This window comes from Python bivittatus, unplaced genomic scaffold (assembly GCF_059951505.1).
Source record: "Python bivittatus isolate LINGU-HERP-01145 unplaced genomic scaffold, Pbiv_v1 ctg000700_np1212, whole genome shotgun sequence".
NCBI lineage: Eukaryota > Metazoa > Chordata > Lepidosauria > Squamata > Pythonidae > Python > Python bivittatus.
Genome location: NW_028277098.1, coordinates 49,393,109 through 49,418,330, shown reverse-complemented (window position 1 = coordinate 49,418,330; position 25,222 = coordinate 49,393,109). Strand labels below are relative to the sequence as shown.

General features: G+C 38.4%; 1 protein-coding gene across 4 annotated transcripts in view; it reads left to right on the top strand.

Annotated features, from left to right (window-relative positions):
* Window positions 1-3,119: 3,119 nt before the first annotated feature.
* MAST2 (microtubule associated serine/threonine kinase 2) overlaps window positions 3,120-25,222 on the top strand; it is a 167,558-nt gene continuing 145,455 nt past the window's right edge. For all 4 annotated transcript variants that reach the window (XM_088153911.1, XM_088153910.1, XM_088153913.1 and 1 more), the window contains exons 1-3: window positions 3,120-3,500; window positions 14,696-14,843; window positions 15,362-15,504. In XM_088153911.1, coding sequence (XP_088010037.1) covers window positions 3,312-3,500; window positions 14,696-14,843; window positions 15,362-15,504 — 480 coding nt within the window. In that variant the 5' untranslated portion in view covers window positions 3,120-3,311. The remainder of the gene's footprint in view (window positions 3,501-14,695; window positions 14,844-15,361; window positions 15,505-25,222) is intronic.

The window sequence follows — 25,222 nt, the reverse complement described above, 5'->3', positions numbered from 1 at the left end:
ATCTCTCTCTGTATTTTCCAATGAATTACTAATAATCAGACAAAGTTGCAAAACAGGCAAAAACTAAGGACATCCTTAGTTGTTATCAGTCCTTGTTTGCTATCTGTTAATGACAGACCACCTGTTTCTAAGAGAACAGCAATTCTATAAGGAAAGGGTAGGAAAGTGCTAAATCTGCAATTTCACGTGAAGCTGGGCACCAGGTTTTTGATGGTTGGTAATAACGATGCAGAAAACATTGTATCCAGGACTGAAGCCACAAATTACAATAATTGTATTCTTGTTACATAGAGTGTCTAAACCCAAAGATTCTAGATTGTGGGTAAAAAAAGGACATAAATTTATTTTATATTTATCTAATAATACCAAGTAAATTGCATGCCTTGAAATTGTGTGTGTCTGCGTAAGTAGATGCTGTAGATAGTTATAGTGATAATCCAGTATAGAAATGCAAGCTTCTTACCAGACAACCAAAACAGGAATAGGCAGGAATTAAAACCTTGATTTAATATTTGAAATATATATTTAAAGAAGATAGGGAATGACATTTTAAAGGAGCTAAGACCAGCCTTTGCTAGAGGTATTAGGATAATTTCTGTGTTGGTTGCTTAGTGAGTTTATAACAGCAATGCATTACAAAACTATTTTATTTTCCTTTGCTTTTTTTCCTGAGTTGCCATATATCAGCTGGGTTCACAAATCACATTATACCATTATGTGTTCTATGACGTAACACAATGTATAAATTAGCCTCTGAGTTTATGTTTTCAGTGGTCTTTCCACTATGATTCCAGTATTTTTTATATATTTTGCCAGAACGAATGAACCTTTATGGATACACGTGAGACATTCAAAATGTCTTTTATCAGTAAATGTTCTCATGGAAAGTTCTTTCAGACAAGATATTGCCAAAAATATTTAAAACCTTATCAGGTCAAACTGACCAGGACTATGTCACCCAGATGATAAGCAGTAATTATTACTAAAGCTCTGCAAATGCAGAGTCAACCTTTAAGGATTTTCCTAGTTGTTTTTTTTTAAATTAGATATTGATTTCTTTGCAGGCTGAGAACTCCTGTCATCTAATATGGAGCAAGACTGACCAATGAGAACAACGCTAAAAACAAGACCAGTCACACCAGTCTTGTTAAGAGAAGGTGCTAGATCAAGAAATAACTAATAAGAGCATTAAATAATATAGCTATAATATAGTGAAAAGTAGTTATTGAAGAACGTTTTTCCTGACGTGGGCAAAATTTTAGGACTGGTGGGTATATTGAGAGTATGTCGTGCTTTGTGCTTTAACAAGCGAGCTGCTACCACCGGGACATTCTAAGAACGGCTGCTATGATCAGCATGGTCAGACATAAAGCACTATTTGCCCAAAGGCAAACTATTCGGGGTGAGGAGCTTTCTGTTTACCATCCTGTTTGTAGCAGAGGCTAAAGGCAAACATATAGATACAGTTAATTTCTCCATAACTGCTGAGAGCATTAGAAATGGAAATTGATTTAACATACATGAATACCATTACTATAATGAATTGTATTAATTTCAATTAAAGACCATCTCTCCCAGTAATAGTTGTCCATGCATTGAAGAGACTAGGAGGGTGCTCTGTATCTCACCTGTAGCAGTAGCCTAAAGGATTTTTGGGGGTGCTGCCCCATTTTCTCTCCCTAAGGAAGTATGACCGGCTCCCTGGCTGTCCTATTTTAGACTGGAGCTCAAGGAATGTATTTTCATCTAGGCATATATAAGATAAATGCTGAACCAGGTCAAAAATGCTATCCAACGGTAGCTAGACAACATCTGAGATATTTTTCTAAACTGTTGTACTGTACAGATAAATTCTGTATGCTATTGCTTTTATAATTTTTAAATTGTATATTTTATTGTCAAAATGCTGTTTACTTCAATGGGGTTATAGATAAATAAAATGCTAAATTTACAGTCTGGTTAGGTCTGAATAGAAGCAGATATAGTATGTATGCACTCAGATCCAGCATAATACATTTTGTGAACAGTGTAACAGTGAACAGGAATCATTATTTTCTTTAGTAATGATAATTATTTCAAACAATCCATCGTGCTGCTTGAATTTTAAAGACTTCCTGAGTTTAGATGTTAGCCCTTCAAAAACAGGTTGGCCAAGATTTTATTCTAAGAATTTAGAAGTGCTTGTTCTGCAAACTCATTTAAAATATGAAAATAAAAATTGAATCTAATTTCTCCACTGCCTCCTTTCCAACAAGTTACTCTGACTTCAAAAATCAGGTCAAGCTGTTAATATTTGACAGGATAGGACTATTATCCAATACTGTTGCTTGCCTTGTGTTTGGAAATCCACTTTCAGGCCACACTCCAGACTCGGGTTCAGAAATAGCTCAACAGGTCACAGACATGGAACACTGGAAAATGTTCCAAGCGCTCACCTACAGTCCCCCAGCCCTTCCCCACCACACATTAAGGATAGTGGTTCGTGGTTGTTTCTTCTGCCATCAAGTGATGCGTTGTAGCAGGGAAAAATCGAGCTGGAAAATCCACCTATCACTGTCCTTGCCTCACATTAAAACAGCACCACTGGCCAGCAGCATCATAAGGATCAGACATGAGGGCAGCAGTGCAATTTGTATCACTTTCCTTTTAGCTTGGCAGAACTGGAGGAATGCACTTTAACGTGGCCCTGTGGCAATGCCCTTAGGAGACACTGCTACTGAACGGCTATTTAAGCACTAAAATCCTAAGCAAGAGGGGATTAAGGTGGGTTAACAGGGACTTCACCACTCACATTTAGTCTTTGGTTTTTTTTTTTTAACTGGATCTCTGTTACATTACAAAAAAAACACACATTAGAACATCTCCGAATAACGTTGAAGCGTTCGCTATCCGCCCTTGTATTTATACAGATCCACGGTCCCATCATACTTTGCGAGCCAATTCAGCTGCGGACACACCCATTATTGCAATTTTTCCGCGCGCTCCCGCTCTCCCCAGGTTCCCCTCGCCCTCCTTCCTTCCCCCGCCCTCTCTCCTTGGCCCCGCCTCCCTAGACTTGGCTTCTCTCCGCCCCTTGAGTTCCCTCGCGCATCGGCAGCCCCTCCTCTCGCGATACGTGGCCGAGGGGGTGGGCTTGTCGCAGTGTCCGGCGTGCTCGCCACTGACAAGAGCGCGGAGATGCCTGGCTGGGAGCGGAGCTGGGAGAGAGGCGCTCCCCAAGATCGCCTCCCCCTCTCCCCGCGGCCATGGCGGGCTGCTTAGCGCGCGAGCCCCCGCGCTGAAAAGTTGCCGCTGCCATCCCCATCCCCGTCATGAGGAAGGGCCGCTCTCGGGGGGAAAAAGCGGGACCCTCGGGACTCTCGGTTCCCAGGAGCCTGGAGCAGCCCACCCGGGTCCCCCTAGATGCTTCAAAGAGAAGAGCCTATGCCGCGGCAGGGAGTGTGAGGGAAGCGGAAGAAGCGGGTCCAGGCAGCGCCGCCTGCAGGGAGCCGCCAGAAAAGGTACTGCGGCGGCTGGAGGTTCTTTCGTTGGCGGGTCTGCCTTAACGTGTATCCTTCGGTACAGCGAAGGATCAAGATGGTGGGGGTCGATTATAGAGGCGTTACGTTCATGTTTATGTAAGGGGAGAGATTTCTAGGGGTACCGTCCCGCTGGTTCGAGGCAGCCAGTGAGGACAGCCTGGATGCTCCTCCGTCACTGCAAGAGGGACGCTGGGTGGGTGGAAGGGCCATTGTGGTGGAGATGCTGTTCGAGGAATGCCGAGGAAGGCATTTTCTGCTGTCAGAAAACTCGTGGAAACTTTTGTTTGCCTCCTGTGATGCAGAAGAATAACTCCAAGTCTTTTATGCTAATTGCTGTAGGGGATGTATGCATTGGACCTCTGGGAAGGATAATTCCTTTATGAAATCGAAAAACCTTTTTATAAGCATAAGGTGGGGTGCTTTTTGGCGTTGACAGGCTAAGATGAGGTAAGATGTATGGTCTGAGTTAAGAAGGTCACATGGAGATTGTCGTTGTTAGGTTTAGGGTGGACCCTTAAGCATGCCATTTGCAGTGATTTCTGTAACCTGTAAATGGCTGTGTTATGGTAGATCTTGTGTGTTCAGATGTTTGGTCCAGATCAAGGAACATCTCAGGTAAGGGACAGGCAGGCATGTTTTTTTTGTAGAGATTAATAGTTCTTCTATTTGGTACTCTCCATTATTAGTATAATTTGCTTCAGTAAAAATACCTGCAAAGTAACTATGGGGGTGATTTATCCTCTTTCTTCTCTAAAAGCTAGAGATTAATTACATCATGAGTAAAGTTTACATGTATTACATCTAAATCTTCCTCAGGATGTCCCTAGATGGTTATATATAATTATGTTATGTTTTGCCTGGGTGGGGGGAACTCAGGGTTGCATACCACAACTGCAACCCTCTGAGGTAGGTTGGGCTGAGAAACTGATTGGCCCAAAATCTCCTGGTGAGATTAGTAGACATTAATGACTTGAACCTAGCTGATCATTATTATACTTGCAGGGTAAGTACTATAGCTTATTTGAACATCACCTCTGAGTGGGCAATACTAAACTGCACTGGTGGAAGGAACAAAAGAACCTCTCTTGTAATAGAGGATTCATTATGAATCTTTTGATTATGTATGTTTACAATATAAGTTGTATTTGTACAGTATTAGCCCTGTTGATCCTAATAATACTATTACGGCAAGTACCACTAAATACTTAGCTGCAGCTGGGCTGATGTGTGAAAAACCAGTTTGACCATTTGCTGTGCCTAATCAGTGAGTTGCCCAGCTTATTATCATACATTGGTCATGACTGAATATGAAGAAGAAATAGAAAGTGGGATAGTCTATCTTTCTCTGGAAGATTTCACTGGCTGAACATTAGTCACTTTTCAAGCCAGTGAAAATACTTTACATATTACAGGAGAAGATTGTGTCCTGCATTTTAATAGCATAATACTTAATGCTAATCTGCAATGTTTGAAGAGATGAATCAATTAAAAAGTGTAGAAAATTTACATATGTGGTGTTACAAGAATATAGTTCCAAATGGACATTCCTTTGTATTAGAAGCATCAATGCTCAAAGCAGAAACAATTACTGGTTCAAACATTTATATTGGAAACAACTATTCCTATTCTAGAGGTCTTTTGAAATGATTGTGGATAATAACTGACATAATTTGGTTAGCAAGGAATCAGATTTCCATATACTGTAGGTTCAGATGGATTTTATAACTGTGTAGCTTGGCTACTGGTACTTACTTAAACCTAGGAAACTAGGTAAGTCAAATATTATTAATATTTGTAGTTTTATGGTGAATTCTGACTCTAATGATATCATGCTACAACTTTTCTTCATGTCGTTTGTATGCTTAAGCTGTATATTTTTCTTCTAACAAAATCCTCTGACCTGAAAAAATGTCTGAGTTCAGGTATAATACATTCAAAAATTGTCATTAGAGCCCTTTGAACAACAACAACAAAAATATAAATTCCCACAGTGGGGAACTTACCAAATGCATGTGACGAACTTTTTATGGCTATTATTTTATAGTAACTGGTAATTAGAAACAAGATTGACTTTGATCACAGAAATATCATAGAGATATTGTGTTCATTGATTGCTTGCTACTACATACTTTATAATATGTGAAGATAATCTAAAAAAGTATGTATATGACACCTATACACATAAATACCATATCCACTTATTTAGTGCCAGTGATAATGATTCTTCCACCATAACAAATATTTTCTAGCTGTGCAAATTTGTACAAGCTGTCAAAAGTTATTTATGTACTCTGTACTTTTTTTTTTTTAATGTGGCATAGGTAATTAAACTTAGATAATTAAAAGGACCCTCTTTGGGTTTAACGCTACTGCAGCAGTTTTCTTTTCCAATCAGCTAATCATTTTGACCATTGCATTCTTTCTTTGAACCATTTGCTAAATACTATTCTATTCCCCAATGTGAGGGATTTGGATTTTTTTTGTCCTTGGGGGACGAGAATAGAACAGTAGCTGACTTGGAATGTAAGTTCATTGGAGATAGACTTATGCCTATCTTGATTCAATTTGCAAAATTTGAACAGGAGTACTTTCATAATAGCTCAGCTTGTTTCAGATTGCTGCTCTACTGTTATCTCAGTATGATGGCACAAATAAAGTTTATATATGTAAATGTTCAAAAATATGTTATATTTATGAAATCTCTTAAAATAACACCTTAGGAAATTTTCCCAATTTTTGTGGCTTTTCTATTTCCCTAAATAGGTCAGAGTTTTAGTAAAAGAAGATGGAATAAAGCATTAAGAATAACTTTTAAAAATTTCAAGGTAATACAGCAATAATACCGAAAATTGACATAGTAATCAAGTTGTATTTTCATAAGCTAAGTTTGACTGTATGCAGTTAATACACCAATCCTTAAATTTTGGAGATTTTTAATGACGATTTTAGTATATAAAATAGAATGCTAGTAGTGACTTTTCTCCAAAAATATGGAGGTCTATAATTGTTTAGTATGTATGTATATATGTATGTATCTATCAAGCTATATCACAAATTCATATTGATGGCATTTTGATGAGTATTTTATATAACCAAACTTGTGTATTTGTGAAATAATGTACACCTAGCTTTGGGAAGATGGAGGGAATAATTGAACCATTCCCATCTGCTCAGGAGTCTGCACAACTTTTTCTAGACTGTCTTTTTGGTATAGGAGATTAATCAATCATGTGATTTTTGGTCTTGATTTATATCCAAGTTTTGGAAGGTCCTTTTTTAATTTCCTGGATATTCATATTCATTTTTCATCTTCTCATTATCTGCAATTGAATGGGTAGATGGAGAAGACTAATGCATTACTTGAACAGTATTTGTGTTGGTATGTCTTGTATCAACAGGATACTTGGACTGATTTATTGCCTCTTGCAGAATTTGTCTATAATAACTCTCTGCATTCCTCCATTGGCATATCTCTCACCCCCACTGCCTGTTCTCCAGAGCATCTGACTCCACTGTTCCTTAAACCTCTAACTTTCTCCAAGAGAGACAGGCTGCACAGCTTTTCTTAAAGGAACCATTAGATTTGGCCAAGGCTGCATACAGTGTGTAGCATATGTGCATAGACAATCAGGTGACAAGATTGTGATGGGGGATTTGGTGGGGTTTTTCACTAAGTTTCTGCTTTCCTTTTGTCTGTCCAAGAGCTGGATTCAAAGGTTATTGGCCCCTTCCCTATTATGCATTAGCCCAATAGCCTTTTGTCTACAGTTGCCTGATTCCATGAAGATTAACATGATATTTTACTAGGCAGTGCTTGTTTGAGAAGTTCCACCCTGTCCCTTGAGTTCTGTACCTGTTGCTTCCTCCCGCCCCTGAGTCTGATAGATGGGGAAGAGGAATAAGAGGTGGAATGTATTCTGGATTCTAGATGCAGGAGAGGATCATTAGAATATCTGATTCAATGGAAGGGCTAGCCTCAATCAGAGATTGTGGGAAGGGGCGAAGGATGTCCACATACCACAGCTTATCCATCTGTCTGCAGTTCTAATGCATGAACTGCTTCCAGAATCGCCATACAGTGACCTCCAGGATAAAGGAGACATTTTGCTTCCTGCCAGTTGGACCCTTCAGTTGCTATTGTTGTGCAACAGACAGAGGGAAGCACTTTCCAGCTCCTTTTAGATCTCTGTCAGACTTGTCTGTTGATTTTGACAAGCTGCTGGGCCTATCTTCAAGCAAGGGAGGAAGGACTGATTATGTGTCTGTTGTCATTGACAGGTTGCCTGGCCCATTTTCACATGTGGGAAGGCAGAGTGAAGGAATGTAAAGCTGCCTTGGGAATGGGTAAGGAATGATCAAACTGTTAAGGGATGACTTTCAGTAAAGATTACTCTTCAGAAAAAGGAAAGTGTGAGAAAGCAACTCAAAATAATTCTGCCTTGATTTCGTTTGGTATAAGATGGAGTAGACAGAAACTCTGGCAGGGTTTAAGATTGTGTTATTCTACCCTACAACAATAAAGAATATTCCTGGAATCCCTGCTGCATCTGTTTCTTCACTTTGCCTACCGTGAAGAGCTGACAATATTGAACACATCTTACAGTCTGAGTCCCACTGAACTCAGTTTCAAGTGTAAGATTATGCTGTTATGGGAATAAATAGATACATTATTTGAATGTTCAAATACACCCTTAAGATCATACCTAGGAAGCAATGAGTAGGAATTCTAATTTAAAAATTTGGGTGAACAGGCACATTTTTTTCTTGAGTTCGAGAGTTCAAGCTAGAAAAGTCTAGTTGCTGGGTGGATTAAAGTATTTAAAAAATAAAGCTTTTTACAGATTGTGCATGATGCATTTCATCATATATCAGAATTTCAGTACCTCTAGAAAAATGCATTATTTCACAGCTATCTTTTTTCTAGAATAAAAGAGAGTCCAATATGTAGGTCCTAAAGTACTCCCTAATATATATTTTTAAATGGTTTTGTCTGATTCTATTTTCTGGGTAGCTTACTAGAATTAATAATAAAATCAGTTCATCAAATTGTTGTATACAGTACTGTGCAAAAGTTTTAGGCAGGTGTGAAAAAATGCTGTAAAGTAAGAATGCTTTCAAAAATATATATTGTAATTGTTTATGTTTATCAATTAACAAAAAGCAAAGTGAGCAAACAGAAGAAAAACCCAAATCAAATCAATATTTGGTGTGACCACCCTTTGTCTTCAAAACAGCATCAATTCTTCTAGGTACACCTGCACACAGTTTTTGAAGGAACTCGGCAGGTAGGTTGTTCCAAACATCTTGGAGAACTAACCACTAACCACAACCCTTAGTAGCAGAGTTTGGCTGCTCCTCACCCAGTCTTAAGCCTCCAACACAGCTGTTTCTCTTTCAGTTAATGACTATGTTGCAACCTACATATGAAATTGATGATCATTAGCACCTGCTTGGTATAATTGGTTAGTAATACACCTGACTCTAATCCTACAAGATCCCTGACTTTGTGCAAGTGTACAAGTGTAAGAATTGATGCTGGTTTGAAGCCAAAGGGTAGTCACACCAAATATTGATTTGATTTAGATTTCTCTTCTGTTCGTTCACTTTGCATTTTGTAAATTGATAAACATAAACAGTTACAATATATATTTTTGAAAGCATTCTTACTTTACAGCATTTTTTCACACCTGCCTAAAACTTTTGCACAGTACTGTAAATGGTAATATAATACAAGCACAGCAGAAAAATTGAGCTGAAGATGGTAAAGTCAAAAACTGTGAGAACAGAGTCCAAGTGCATTCTTATAAGAACATTGCAGAAATTAAATAAGACTATTGTATCAAAATGATGTTTTAAGAGGAATAAGAGGTTCTATTTCTTCATTTCTTGTGGGATAAAACTTGCAAACATTAATGGTGTGACAGACGTTAAGGGTAATGTATGTGGGAAAAAAGATGCTGCAGTGATACACATTTTTAGTGGTCAACCAGAGTCTTTAACTGGAATATAAAGAGTGGGTCCTGGTGATGTGAGCAGCACAGCTTTTAAAGTCTTATATACCTCACACCCTTGGCATTTCTCACTGTTTGTCCTAGTTTGCTGTGCTTTGTTGCCCTATCCTTGTGTGGTTCAGTTTGTCTGTTTGCTACATAACCTCTCCCTGTTGTGCTCTGCTGCATGTTAGTATACGTATATTGGTGTAAATGTGTTTATCTCTGTACATATATATCAGTATACATGTGTGCATCTGTGAATATATTTAACATTCTACAATTTATGATTTGTTTAATTTGAAACGCTCCATCTATTTTTACCCCATCCACACATCACATGGCTTCACTTACTTTGGTAATGTTTCATTTATGTACTTCTTAAGAGTATGTGTGTCGCTTGGACCCCATCCTCCCAAAGTTATGTAACTGTGCTGCATACTGTAAAGATTCACAATGGGAGAGGTAATGTGTTAGGGGGCGAACTTCAAGAAGCAGTATTGCCAGAACAAAGTGAGGACTGGATTAGGAGATTTCAATTTAGTTTAATTTAAATTACATTAAATAATATGGTCAATACAATTACTCCCATGTCTTTAATATTTTTATTCTTCTACCATATTAAAGATTACAATTTGTTGATAACTTTTGGGGGGAATATGAGTTACACATACAAGATTTTCAGAGAATGTATGAAATCTAAGGTTTCAGATTGTGCTTTTCTGGTATATAGGAGCCAACAATAACATTTAAAAAGCTTGGGAGTTATTGGCACAGAAAATGAAAGCTGTGTGGTTTGTGCATAAGTTATTATAGATGAGAGCAAATGGAAACACAGGTTATTTCAGATGGGGAACAGATTTCTCCATGCCTTTGTCATCCAGTTTTACTTCCTATGTCTAGAACAATGATATGTGCTATTATTTGGAAGTATATTATATAGGCATTTTTAGGATTTCTCTAACTTTTTTCATCAGAGACAAATTTGAAGGACATAGCACACAGGCTTGGTGAGTTGTTCTTGTAAAATAGAGTGTTAAATTCTAGGAGTTATAAAGAATTTGGGATGTCGAATTTGCCAACTCTGTGTATTACATTTGAAGTGAAAGCTAAACCTGTGGTGTAAAATTGATTTCCCTACAAAATGGCAGTGGCAAACAGCTGTTGGTTTCAGATAGCTTGTCTGTATTGAGTGGATTTAAACAATTCAATGGCACTTATCAGTGTTTGTAGGTATCTGCAAACAGGGGTATCTGTTGTCATAAAGACTACTTTCTATTGTACAGTGTACTCTGCATGTATCGACTGCTGCATTTTTCCTAAAATCAGGATAGTTTTCTTATATTGTATAGTGGCAGTGTTTGTGTGTGTTGTCATCCCTTTGGCTGATTTTTTTTTTCTGAATTAAATATACACTAAGTTTTAAATGTCATTTAGCTACTAATTAATTTCAATTAATATATGCTATATTCTAAATGGTACCATGTCAAGAAAGGCATGAGCTAAGGCTTGCAAGAAATGATCAGAACAACACAAGTTTTGTTTAGGTACATCAGAAACAAAAGGAAAGGCAAAGACTGTAGTTCTGTTGCAAAAAGAAAGAGGTGTATTGGTAACAGGTGATACATTTGATCTTCTCTCAAATGTAAGGGAAGGGAAACAAAGTCCTAACTGGCCAGTGGTACACTTATTTCAGTATCAACAACGATGTACAAACATACACATAGACAAGGAGAGGGGAAAAGAATCTTTATTTAAATAAATTCAAGCTTCCAAGGCCACCCCCTCTTTAAGAGTCCCAGTTTGGATCCAGAGGTATATAACTATTGACCAATCTCCAACCTTCACTGTTTGGAGAAGGTTATTGAGACAGTGGTAGAGAATCAGTGACAGAGCACCCTAGAAGAAATGGATTATCTGGACTCTTTAGAGTCAGGGTTCTGGCCAAGATATGAGGTGTCATTAGGTATACTAGTAGGCTTCTTTTGTTGGGACCTGGATGGAAGAAGTGTATCCATCCTGATTCTTTTAGATTTCTCAGTGGCCTTCAATATTATTAACCATGGTATCCTTCTGGACTGTCTGTGGGAGTTGGGGGGACTTAGTTCTGCTCCTTCCTTGATGGGTGGTTCCAGTTGGTGGAGGGAGGGCAGGAGAAATCTGCTTGATGGCCACTCCCTTGCAAAGGGCTAATATTAACCTTTAAAACCCTATATGGTTTGTTACCTAATTATCTGCAGGGTTTCATTCTCCTATTAGAATTGGCCTCCCATTTAGTCTTCCTAGGAGAAACTATTAATGGTGCCCAATTTTAGGGAGGTTGGTTGTGGATGGTCGAAGTTCAGCAGTGCTGATTTTTAATGGGTTTTTAATTCCAGTTCTTTGGAATGGCTTTTCAGTGGATATCTCATTGGCTCCCACCCTGACTTCCTTTCAGGAACTGCTTAAAACAGAGCTCTTCCAGGGAGCATAGGGGCCCTGAGTCCATCTTAGTTTGGTTATATTTTGATTTGGTTAATTTAATTTTATTCTGTGTTTTTATTAGTGTGTAGACCTTTTATTTGTATACCTTTATTTATTGTATTTTGTTTCTTGTGAACCTTTTCCTATAAACTGCCAAGAGTCCTTAGGGATTATGAGGTCAGTAGATGATGATGATGATGGAGAAGCCATTCCAGGGGAAAGGTGGCCAGTAATTTGATATCAGTTACCATTTGTGACCCAGTTGCCTCAATCCAGATCTGGGTGACTTCGTTGATTGGGGTCTCAGTCTCAGGTTTTTGGTGCTAAGTGCCAGGCCTGTCCTTAATAAGCTATATTTGTCCAGAACTTTGCTGTAGAAAATACTTGGATCTGAATTGTTTTACCAAAATCAGAAGAGGGTATCTGTGTCATCCTATAAGAAATTTATCCTTCCAGGTTTCAGGTCCTATACCACTGCAGTGCCAAGTTAGGGGAGAAGAAGTGGGGATAACTTGAAGGTAAGGAGCTATGAGTGCCTATATGTGACACCTGGGTTGCAAGGACAAATTAAGGATTCTGTTCATGTATTCCCATCTTCTGCATGACAGAGTCCCTTCCTAGGCTCCTGGACCTCATTGCAGACCTGGCTTTGGAGTCTCCCTTGCTTTTATGTTGGAGTACTTTTATCTCCAGTTCTTGAGGGGGCAGGGTTTCTATGAGAGCCTGAGAGTTCATGGCCTCCATGGCAACTTGGGTTGTCTAAGGTGGTTTCAGGTTTGACTTACACAGGTGGTTTACACATTTAGTTTTGGTCTTTACCTCAGGGCAGCTGGTATATGATCTGAAGAAGGAATACATTGTGCAAGGTCTTTGGCCATGGTTGAATCACTTCCTGATTTGCTTGAGGTTAGTCACTGTTTCAGATCATTACACTATTGAGTGGATTCATTAAGATGCTCTAACTCATCTTATGAGTCCTGTTGAATTCCAACAAACACTTGGGAATGTCCTCAATAATCTGAGTTCTGCTGAGTGCCTGGTGAGTCTCTGGAATTCAGAGGCTGCCAGAGTGCTTGAGAAGATTGCTTCCAGGCATCCTCTTCCTTTCTTCAGATTCTGGGGGTTCCTTGGTTTAGTGAAGAGCTGTGGGAGATGAAGCAGCAGAAGAGACACTTAGAACATTGGTGGGGGAAGACTGACTGTGAACTAGACAGAACATGTGAACCAGCTCATGTTCAAACCTACTCTGGCGTTCAGAGAGCAAAGTGGACATACTCCTCCACCCTTGCTATATCAGTACCTCAGTGGCCCAGTTTAGGGTGAAGTGCTCTCCACTAGGGAGTGAGGAAGAACAAGAGCTGTCTGCATGAGGTATCTGGGCAATATTTGGCTGATAAAATTGCTCAGATTTGCTGCATCTGGACTCTGCATGGGTGGGATCTGAACAGTTGTCAGAAATAAAATTTTGCAGTATTATCTGGAATTCTTTTAATCTTGTGAATTCTGAGGAATTGCATAGTGCTCCGTCACTAAGTGATGTGATCGTAAAGTGCAATGTCATATGAATGCTCCAAGTGGTTGTTCAATGAGGACTACCTGTACTGAAAAACTATTGTCCAGACTTGAACTTCTACAAGGGGGGGTTACTGAGACAATGGTGGAGCTCCAACTGCAGAGCACCCTAGAAAAAAGGGATTTTCTTGTGAGGGAATGTATCTATGAGGAGGAGAGTGATGTGGGAGATTGAGGCTATCAGGAAGGAGGGGGTGCATTCCAGCAGAGGAAAGGAGACACAGTCCGCAGGGGGAGTGTGGGAAGAGTAAGAGGTTCAGGGTAGCCATTCCCTAGAATCTCCCAGGGTACATCTGCTAGTTGCTGTAGTATATATTTAGTTTGGCAAGATTCTGTATTTGAGGTGTAAGCAAATAAAGGAACTATACTCGACTGGACTGGGCCTGACATTTCTTGACCTTTTTCAGTCAAGATTCAAATCAGGGTAAGGGACAGAAACTGCACTGTCACATTCATTGAAGACCTACATCGGAACCTGGATAGACGGAGTACTCGCCTCCTGATCTTTTGGGACTTTTCAGTAGTATTTTATACCACTGACCATTATATCCTTCTGGACTTCCTGTGAGGATTAGGACTTGAAGGCACTGTTTTGCAGTGATCCTACTTCTTCCTAAGCAGGCAGTTCTAGTTGGTGTCAGGGCAAAAGAGGTCAACTAGCAATTGCTTCAGTGTGGGGTAACATAAGTCTAAAATATAAACAGCTACAATCTAATAAAAAAACAATTAAAAATTCCCAAGCAATTTAAGGCTTTAAGGATCAAAAACAACACATATTAAGTGCCTAGAAAAAAAATTGAGAACTAGTATAAGATCTTTCAACTTGAGTGTAATGAGGTCCAAATATTATGCACTAGCTAATAGCCTAATTGGCATATTTTGCACCATTTGAAATTTCCAATACACTTCAAGGATGCCTTATGTATAATTCTCTTCTGCACAAGAGTAAAACAGAACTTAAGATGCAACATCTTTCATTAGCATTGCTTGATAGAATAGCTGCACTTAAAATTACAAAAATACTTTTTTTATTAATACATTTTTTGTCACCAGCGCTATGAGGGAATCCAGACAGTGCAGGTGCTCATAGACTGTGGAACTGCTCTTTTGGATGGTAAGCTTACTCTATCTTTTGGCCTTTTTTTCTAGGATGTTGTAACAGAATCCATTTCTTTGCGCTGCCGAAAATTCAGCAACCCTGACATCTTTTCATCTACTGGAAAAAGTAAACTCCATCGTCAACTGAGTCAGGATGACTGCAAGCTGCGGAGAGGTAGTTTAGCCAGCTCTTTGTCAGGTAATTATAATGTAATACAATGCAGTGCAATTATCATATAATAACTTGATTTTAGTCTGACAAGTGTAAAGTAAAAATGCAGAGACTATGAAATTAACAACTACTGTTTAACTTAAAAATTGTATGCCTAAAATCTGTAAGAACAATGATAGAATTAAATTTGTTTTATACAACATATATCAAATTATCGAAAATATAATAGCCATACAGTATTGCATGATTAAATCATTCGCATATATATACAATCCAGTTTCATACGTAACAGATAAAGATTTGTTAAGACTAATGGCTGTGTGTCTTAAATATATGTGATCCAGAGCTCTTATTGTAAAAATTCTTATCCTGGAACAATATGATTTAAGGCATTTGTGTGAAAACTGTTCCAATAGAAGAGAAAAACTGTTCCTTAAAAACTATTCCTTAAAACTGTTCCTCAAAGCTCATTCATTTTATTCTATAATTGAACTATGTTACAAATTGATGAATTAACAACTAAAATGGACTTTTTTTCCTTAAAGGAAAGCAGTTGCTTCCACTATCCACAAGTATGCACAGTGGAGTAGCACACTCAATAGGGCAGCCATCTGGAGAATCATCAAATCTGGTCCGCATGAGAAATCAATCACTGGGACAATCCGCTCCATCACTTACAGCTGGTTTGGTATGTTTCAATATATTTTACAATTTTATTAAAGTAGTTTATGGGGGGAAAAGAGCATGGCTTGTCTATATATTCTTCTAACTATTCTGATGACCCTATAGAGTTTTGATTTTGAAGTTATACTTTATATTCTTTGTAAAAAAAAAAAAATAGGGCACAAGAATAATCCAACAGTGATGGCTATATTGTCATGAGCACCCTTCCTATTTTTTCCTGAAGCCTATTTGGTGTTTAAAAAATTAGCCTGGACTACTAACTTGGACTAAACTTTTTGGCAGCTGAGAATTTTAGTAGTTGATCTTGTGAGATAAAAAGAACTCTGTCTGTACTTTGGCCTTTATACTGTGAATTAAGCCCCTTCCTCATATGTGTCTCCTTATTTTGCTTGCTTACCTAAGGCTTTGGAGAACTGAGCTTGCCTTTCATTCATATAATGGAGGCCTTCATTATATTGGCAGGTGGTATTCTGATTTCCAACCTGTAATTATGGAGAAGTAAGACAATATTTGACATGCAATCATAATGCATTCCTCAGTTTGAAATACCTAATCTCAGTACGACCTCTAACAAACTTCAAAAGTTATTAAATCTACTGTGAGATTGGCCCAATTTTAATGTATTCTCTCTGATTCAGAAAAATACGAATTTCTCAGTTTGCTGAAAAAATTCCTTATTAGAATACTGAAATTGTTCATCCGATTGAATAATGCACATCTTAGTGAAGGCTGAAGTCTTCATGATTTTTATTTGAATTGTTGTTTAAAATGATGAAATTTGACTAAAACAATATATTTTATTGTAAAATTGAAGATAGAACATGAATTTACTCTAAATTGGTCTGTTAATTGTAAAATCCCATTAATTTTAAAAAGCCAAAATCATATTTAAATTTTAATGAATAATAATTGTGTGGCTATGTGAAGAGCATATCTTATTTTTTTCTGAGAACTTAGGGTAGCTTACATAGGAGTTTCACTGAGATAGGTTGAGTTAAGAGAGAGTACTGGCTTTAATTACTAAATGAAAGTGAAGACCTGGATCTCCCAATCCAAGTCTGAAACCTAAACTCTGCATTACATTGATAAGTTTTTGTGACTTCTTAAACCTGACAGATTTGTACTATAAGAAGGCTGTATTCTGCTACCCACTTATTAAGTATAAGCTCCCCTGAAACAAATGGCTCATCTAGGTGTATGTATGTAGGATTGCAGTGGAAAATTGTAATGTGTCACAACATTTATCTGTTCTTTTTGTTTATGATTTGTTTTCTAAATGGCAAACTTGATGTATATATTAATTTTGTGCATGCATGCATGCATTGTAAAATGTTTTAATGTATGTCTTTAAGGTATGAACATGGCAGTTCTTTTTACACATGGTATGAACTTCACGCTACTAGTGCCATCTACTGTACAAGATACACCATTTGAAAAACCAAAAATACTCAACAAAATTTTAAAACTAGAGTGATCTTAAGGAAGGGCTTCTTGTTGTAGACACTGTAGGAGGAAAACTGTGTTAGTCAATAGTGGCCAAAAAATCAGGAGTTTGGCTGCACACTTCATCAGATGCTGCTGTTCATGAAAGCTTATGCCTTTAAATAAAATTTGTTAGTTCGAAAAGGTACTACCAGACTCCTGCTGATAGTCTGTATTTTTCAAATGACAACTTGTAAATGAAAAATTATTTTTTTTATAAATTCAGAATATAATATAAAATTTATTTTTGTCTAGAATCTATAAGTTGTATCATAATACCCTTTTTAGAGTAAAATGGAATTTGCAAGGGCTTTTCATCTGATAAAGCTTTAATGCAAATATACACGAAGCAGGGCTACATTCTTATGCCTGTTTTGTTTAAGTAGTATATAAACTCATAAACCTGTATCATAATTTTTCACAAGTAGAGAGGGTACAATTTATGTTTCTTTGAACATTTTTTAAAGTGTGGATTATAACAGCTAGAAAAAGGTGTAATTAAGGCTGAGGCCAGAGCATACCTTTAGCTTTTTAATTTTTGGTAAAAAATTATTTCCCCCCCCCAACAGGATTAGCTCCCCATATTGTACCTGACCATTTTCAACCTAACATGCACAGGTAGGCATCTAGAAAGAAATTAGGCCAGTATTTTTTTCTCTCTAATTTTCTAATCTCCCAGTGATATAGAGTGCTAAGCAAATTTTCAGATTGCAAATGGCAACTTTGACAGTGTATAGTAACTGGGTTTGAGTTTAATATCACACATTAACTATATAGGAGAGTTTTTGAATCTTTTCAAGCCTGCCAGTTCCCTGAGTAACTCTGTGACTTTGAAATAATGTAGAGTATTCATATTGGCTCATTTCAGTGCTACATGGAGTATTTTTCACCATTCCTTGGTGAGGGACTTTTCCCACATGGAAAGGGGAACTTGAAACACTGTGTTGTGGTATCTTGTATTGTTCATTTTACTGTGGTGCCTGAACTGCTGTCATTGCCATTTTAGTGAATATGCCAAGTGAGTCTGATAATTGTTATATCTGCTTACCTCTGGCAGATCTGAAGCCATCAATTACCATCATAGTGCCAGAATTCTGCATTGCTGTTTGCAGAGTTAGAGGCATATGTTGACTCAGGTGTTTGGCTATTGTTACTTTACATTATTTAAGTAATATGCCGGCTGTTACAGGCAACTGGATGGTGTGCATTTTGATACTCATGCCAGTTGGTCCAGTTCAGTGTATTATGTATTATGAGGAACATCACTGTATTGTGCCTTCATAATATGTCAGAGTATTAAGATACAATGGTACCTCGGGTTACGAATGCCTCTGTTAACGAACTTTTCGGGTTATGACCAGCTCCGGCTGCAAAAATTTACCTCGGTTTGCGAACTCCGCCTTGGGGTACGAACAGGATACGCGGCCATTTTCCCTCCCGTGACACGGTCCGCGGCCATTTTTCCGCCCCTGACATGTGGTCTGCGGCCATTTTCTGCCCCTGACACGTGGTCCGCGGCCATTTTTCCGCCCCTGACACGTGGTCGTAGGGAGGGGGACTCTCCCTCCAAGCAATAGCCGCCTCCCTGTCCTCCACGCCAGAACGGATTAACGGTAATTACATTGAACCTTATGGGGAAATTTGCTTCAGGTTGCGACCAATTCGGGGTGCGACCAGAGTCACGGAACGAATTAAGTTCGTAAACCGAGATTCCACTGTACCTACCAAGAATCTTTATTGCTTAATCTTTGAGCATAAGTGTAAAGCTTAAAAAACAGTCTTAGGCTTTATTGTTATGATTGATAATCCAGATTAAAACTAAATAAAATAAAATTCAACAAGGTGCTTTGCTTTCTGGCTGTCCCAGAAATTAACTTTGCAGCAGTGTCTTGTGGACGTGTTCAAATGTACCAGGTAGGCTTTGGGAGAGTCTTGGAGTAACTGCACTGAGCTTTCAGGTGGCTGCAAGTGCTTCATAGCTTTGAATCCAGAGGGGTGCTTCATTTATGAGTGCAGCATTTCATCTCATGATTTGTATAGGAGATCAACATAGTAAAAAAGAGTGGATAAAAATTGGACAAAATTTGGGATGCTCTTACATTTTTCTTGACAAACCCATCTCTCACTTTCATGTAACAAAGTGGGCAGAAGCATGTTTTTGTAATTGATGATTGTCATTCTTTTAACAAACATTTCTTGCAGGACTACATATTACCCATTACTTTCCTACCTGCAGTTGCACATTTTAACATTTTCCCATTATTAAAGATGTTTATCATTCTATTAGGGTAACAGTTTTTCCCCATTTATGTATAACTTGCAATTATTAAATACGTTTTCCTTGTCAGACAGAACTATCATGGTCTTCAATGCATTTGTTTTCATTCTCTTTCCTTGTGTTATATGGTCTAACTAACATTTGCTGCAAAGTATTTCGGTTCCCATCTCCTGCATATGTACACATGCATTCATATCCTTGACCAACACCTCTCTAATGTCATCACAAGCATTCTTTATACATTTATCCATAAATGTGTTAATTAATTAAAGAAACATTACAGGTAGCCCTTGACTTACGACCGCAATTGGGACTGGAATTTTGGTTGCTAAGTGATGTGATCGTAAAGCATGACATCATGTGACCACATCGCTCAGCAACCACAATCCCTGCAGTCCCTGTTGCCGTTGTTAACTGAGAATCATGGGTGGTTAAGTGAGTACCTGCCCCAATCCAAGCCATTCTGGGCTTGGTCCCTCCCAGCCCTGAGCCTCAGTAAGGTAAGGGACTGCCTCCAACCTGCCTATCTCCCCCCCCCCATCTCCAGCCTTTTGCTAGCCCTGCACCCTGCCTTCTAGAGCGGCAAGCAACCCCTGAACTGCGGCTCTAGGGCTGCTTGTCATGCCTTGGGAAGCTGCAGCTGCCCTCACCACCTTGCACTCTGAGACCCCTGCTGTCCTGCACTCTGCCACCCCAGCTGACCTTTGCCGTCTTCTTGCTCCCACTGCTGACAAGGTGTGCCGGGCTGGGGCTGGGCTTCATGCTGTGGGGGAAAAAAAAGCCAAAAACAGCCCCTGACTCATGGTGTGCCAAAAAGCCCCTTTGCAAAAAGCTCCTGGGCAGGGCTTGGCTTCACACTGTGGGAAAAAAAAGCCAAAAGCAGCACCTGAGCCGCAGTGCACCAAAAAGTCCCTTTGCAAAAAGCTCCTAGGTGGGGCTGGCCTTCACCCTGCCAAAAAAAAAAAAGAAAAAGCCAAAAGCAGCCCCTCAGCCACAGTGTGCCAAAAAGCCCCTTTGCAAAAAGCTCCTGGACAGGGCTGGGTTTCACACTGCAAAAAAAAAGAAAAGCAAAGCCCAGCCCAGCCCAGCCCAGCCCAGGAGTTATTTGCAATGGGGCTTTGGGGTATGCCGCAGCTCAGAGGCTGCTTTTGGCTTTTTCTTTCCCCTGCAGTGTGAAGCCCAGCCCCAACCTGGTACAACAGTCAGGCCAGGTATGCTTCATCAGCAGTGAGAGCAAGAAGATGGCAAAGATCAGCTGGGGCGGTGGAATGCAGGGCAGCAGAGGCCAAAAGGGCATAGATGGGCGAGGAGATAGTCAGGTGGGGGTAGTTGAAGCACCTCTGCAGTCATAAGTGTGGGCAGGTGTGGGGGCGCTGCAACAGCCATTGGGCATGGTCGTAAGTCCTTTTGTTCAGCGCTGTTGTAGCTTTGAATGGTCGCTGAACTGATAGTCGTAAGTCGAGGACTACCTACCCATATTCCCTGATCAGGGCTGACCCATTCGCTAAGCATTTCATTTATTCTCACATATGTTTTACTTTTCATTTTATACTACCATCATTGCATTCAGCAACCAACCTTCAACAACATATTCATACAAAACATTTCATAAGTTAGGCCTATTTATTTTATCACGTTTTCTTTATTAACTAACATGCAATAAAATTACTTTCATAAATTTCTCTGTAATCTGCTGAAGAGCAAAAATCTGGTCTGCATATCTGCCTAACACGAGGTAATTCCATACTTCTCAGAAGTCGCCTTTTGTCTCTTCTCAATCAGAATGTGTCAAACACATTCCAACCCATGCTTAGTAAAACTCATTCCCCTGTAGTTTCTGCTTTCACTCTTATCTTTCTGTTTGTCTAATAGAACAAAAATGGCATTCTTCCCACTCCAGCAGAAGAGTATATATGTAGCTCAGGGTTGAACTGTGGAGTCTTTAGTGCTTTCTGAGCTTGGTTGTTTGCTTGCAGATGTTTCATTACCCAACTAGGTAATATCATCAATGCTACTGAGTGTGGAGTTTGCTCCCTGTTTATATATAGTAGCTTGCCCTGCCAGTGTTGGTGGGTATGTGGTTTGTTTTGAAACAAAAAGACCAGGACACATCCCCTCCAGCAACCATCACCCAGATAAGCAGGGATTAACACCAGACAATCAAGTAGAAAACAGTACCCTAATCAAGGAACTACCAAGGAGAAAATCACACTCTTACACTCACTAACACTGATGATGTTGCCTAGTTTGTTTCAAAACAAACCATACCTCCACCAACACTGGCAGGGCAAGCTACTGTATATAAACAGGGAGCAAACCCCACACTCAGTAGTGCTGATGATGGTACCTAGTTGTGTAATGAAACATCTGCAAGCAAACAACTAAGCTCAGAGAGGACCAAGGACTCCACATTCTTCCCACTGTCAGGCATGAATATAGTCTTCATACACACATTAAGCAAGTTGCACAAGCCACTCTATAGGAAACCATATCCATATTTTAATATCTCTCCAGTTACAGCATCCCATCAGTTTTCAGCATTTCTCACATTTATGACTACCTTCTCATCAATATTTTTCTTGGAAATTGACATTGATAGTGTTCATTTCCATTTCACTCTTTGATGTATCACTAAATTACATCAACATGACTCTACATTTTCTTTCTTTTTAATCTTAACTGTTCCTTGTTCATTTTTATTACATTTTGCAACTATTTTATTCTCTCTATATACATTATGCAATGTTTCCTCATTTTTTGTAGAAATTATTTCCTTATATAACATTTTCTCATCCACAGTCTCTTTTGAACAAACATCTTTTTTCCTACTTCCCATTAATGTAACTCCCCACACTTCTGTGGTACAGGACTTTGTAATGCAATTATTTTTAGTCTGTTCCAAGTATCCTCTTTTCTTATGCCCACTTCCAGTTCATTCTGTTGTGAGATTAATAAGCCTCTAATTTTTTCATATAGGATTTGCACTTTCTCTTCTTGTAGTTGTTCTCCTTTCACTGTGGATCCTTTCACTTCTTTCTTTTTCTTCCTTTTTCTTCCATGCTCATTTATTCCCACTTTTGACCTACCCCCAAAACAGCTTGTTCCACTTCTCATTACCATTGTATCTTTCACCAATTCTCTGTCTTCCACATAAACAATTACATCAGTCATGCTTTCAGATTTAGTTCCTTTCCTTTGGTATATCTACATATACGTAGACTTATGCTTAAATCATGTATTTAAAACAAAAAGATACTCACCAAACAATCTCCATCCTCCTTCATTCTGGAATGTCTGAATGGCCCAATTTCTTTTTCTGAACTCTTCTTTCATTCCCACCCATTCATTGGTGTCACCTTACATATTATGCCCTTGCATAATTCTGTTTTCTATTTACTATTTGAAATGAAAAATAATTAAACCTGCAGATTTAAGAGGGAAAAACTTATAAGTAGGAAATTCATACATAATGGGCCAAAAGAGTAATACTACTAAATATATTTCTGTGACCAATGGACATTTTGTGAACAATGTTCTTGTGTTAAGTATTCCAGTGGCAAGATGAATTTTGGGGTTTTTTTGTAAGTACTTGTTAAAGTAACTCAATCTTTCCTTAAAGTAAAAGAAATGTATTTTCTCATCAAAATAAATGTGCATAGTTTCTTTAATATAGATAGATAGATAGATAGATAGATAGATAGATAGATAGATAGATAGATAGATATATTACAAGACAGCATTCCCCCCCATTTTTATTTTTTTTTGTGCCTTTGAGTCATTGCTGGCCCCGGTGTCTACCTGGACTAGTTCCTGCAGTTTTCTTGGTGAGGTTTTTTGGAAGTGATTTACCATTGCCTTCTTGCTAGGACTGAGAGAGAGTGACTGGTCCAAGGTAACCCAGCTGGTTTTGTGTCTAAGGCGGGACTAGAACTCACAGTCTACCAGTTTCTAGCCTGATGCTTTAACTACTTACACCAAGCATTCTCTATTCCTTAATTAAAATAGTATTGATATTGGTAAGAATTAAAGGAACTGCTGCCCTTCAGCTGAACCCCTTTGCTGTCTTTTTCCACATTGCAGTTTCTCTTGAAGAAGTGCCACGTGGTAATAAGAAATTTCATCATCAGTTCCATAAGAGCTGCTTTATGACCTCAGCAGAGAGTTCTGTTTGACAGTTTTGAATGGAGATAGGTTTTCAGAGAATCAGACAGAAATCCACTGGGTCAGATTACTTAAATTAACAGATGAAAATGTTGCTATTATGTTGTGTGCATTGAGATATAAATAATTTTGTTAATCATGCTCTCTTTCATGTCCTGCCAAGAATTGCTTTTCCTTGGCCTTCTAGTGCCATCTAGCATTGCATTGATATAAGGATGTACAAAATTAACATGACTTGCAGTTAAAAAGTTGAATATTTTCCTTTTCCTAAGTTAATGGATTCCTTTTACTCTGGAACCTGCCATAAGAGTTGAAAATGCTTGACTTAGAGGCATTTAAGGTAAGCTGCTTAAAAGCTTCAGTAGTTTGGCTTAGGGTATAGTATAGTAGTTGTCACAGATTGTTGAACCGAAGCTTGTCTTTTTTAAAGCCTGTCTCTTCATTAACATATATAACTACTATTTCTCTCAAATAAGCATTTAAAAGAACAAGTATTTCTAAAATCCAAATTTCACATTTTAGTATGCAGATCCTGAAAACCTAAAAGGATAAAGATCTGTAATACAGCTTCAGTCCTCAAGGACATTTCTCAGTTTTGGATTGCCAAGTAAAAACATCCATCATAACAACAGGATCAAATGATGTACTGCCTATACTCTGTCAAAAACTGTAGCATTGTTTTGGATAGATGCAAGGAGTTTTCTTTGCAAGTATAACACAAGTTCCATTAAGCCTTTAAGGGTCCCAGTATCTTTATTAAATATACATTTTAACAGGGAGCTGTAGAATCACCGAGTCATATGTCCTCAGTGCAGGAATCCATGTTAAACCAACTGCCAGACAAATGGTTTTGTCTAGCTTCTTTGTGAACATGCAGCAAAGTAGAGCTCACAATTTCCTGTGGTAATTTTTCCACTGTTAAGTTATTCTTACAATTAGGGTCCTCCCCCCACTCCCCCAGCACTCAAGTGATTTTCCTTCCTCTAAGTTAAGACCATTATTTTGTGCTCTGTGCTCAGTCTTGATAGAGAACCATCCATGGTTGCCTTCTGTGTGATCCCTAAGAATTCTAGACCCAAGACCAAACCCTCTGGCATCCTATATAATAGTTGAGTGGAAGCTTCTACTTACATTTAAGTGAATATGAGTATAAATATTTTCAGACATTCCTAATTAGCATAACTCTTAGGGTTTTAAAAGCTTGGGTTGAAGTTCATAAGACAGTGAAGAGTGTCCTCCATTTTATCCTTGGCATACTAAGTAAGGATAATAAGTTATGCTGAGAATAAAATCAGTGACAATAATTTGCTGCCAAGTAAGTGACATTCTTATTAAGTACAGTTATTAGGAGAAGTAATTCACTTGATTATTCCCTTCTAACAGGTAGATTGTAAAACTTGCACCACCTAGATAGATAGGATAGACAGGAATGAAACTGAGGAGCATTGGATACTTTGGGGTAATGTTCTCCATTTCTATAAGATGTTTTTATTCATTTAAGAATGACTGCACATTTGTGATAGAAATATTTCTGAACCAAACTTGCTAATAACAAGAATATATCTAATTCTTTGTGAAAAAGTAATGGTTATGAGATAATAATTATCTTAAATATAAAAAATTTTCTTCAGTGACTTTTAGAAGGAATATTCAAAATGAATATGCTTTAAAATATGATTCTAAATGCAATTATTGTGTGTGGTAAGTATAGGGAAGATAATTGTGCATAGTGATTGATATTACCCAGAGTGTGGCAGTGGCTAATAATTCATTATTCTGTGTTAGCTAGCAAATGGTTCTG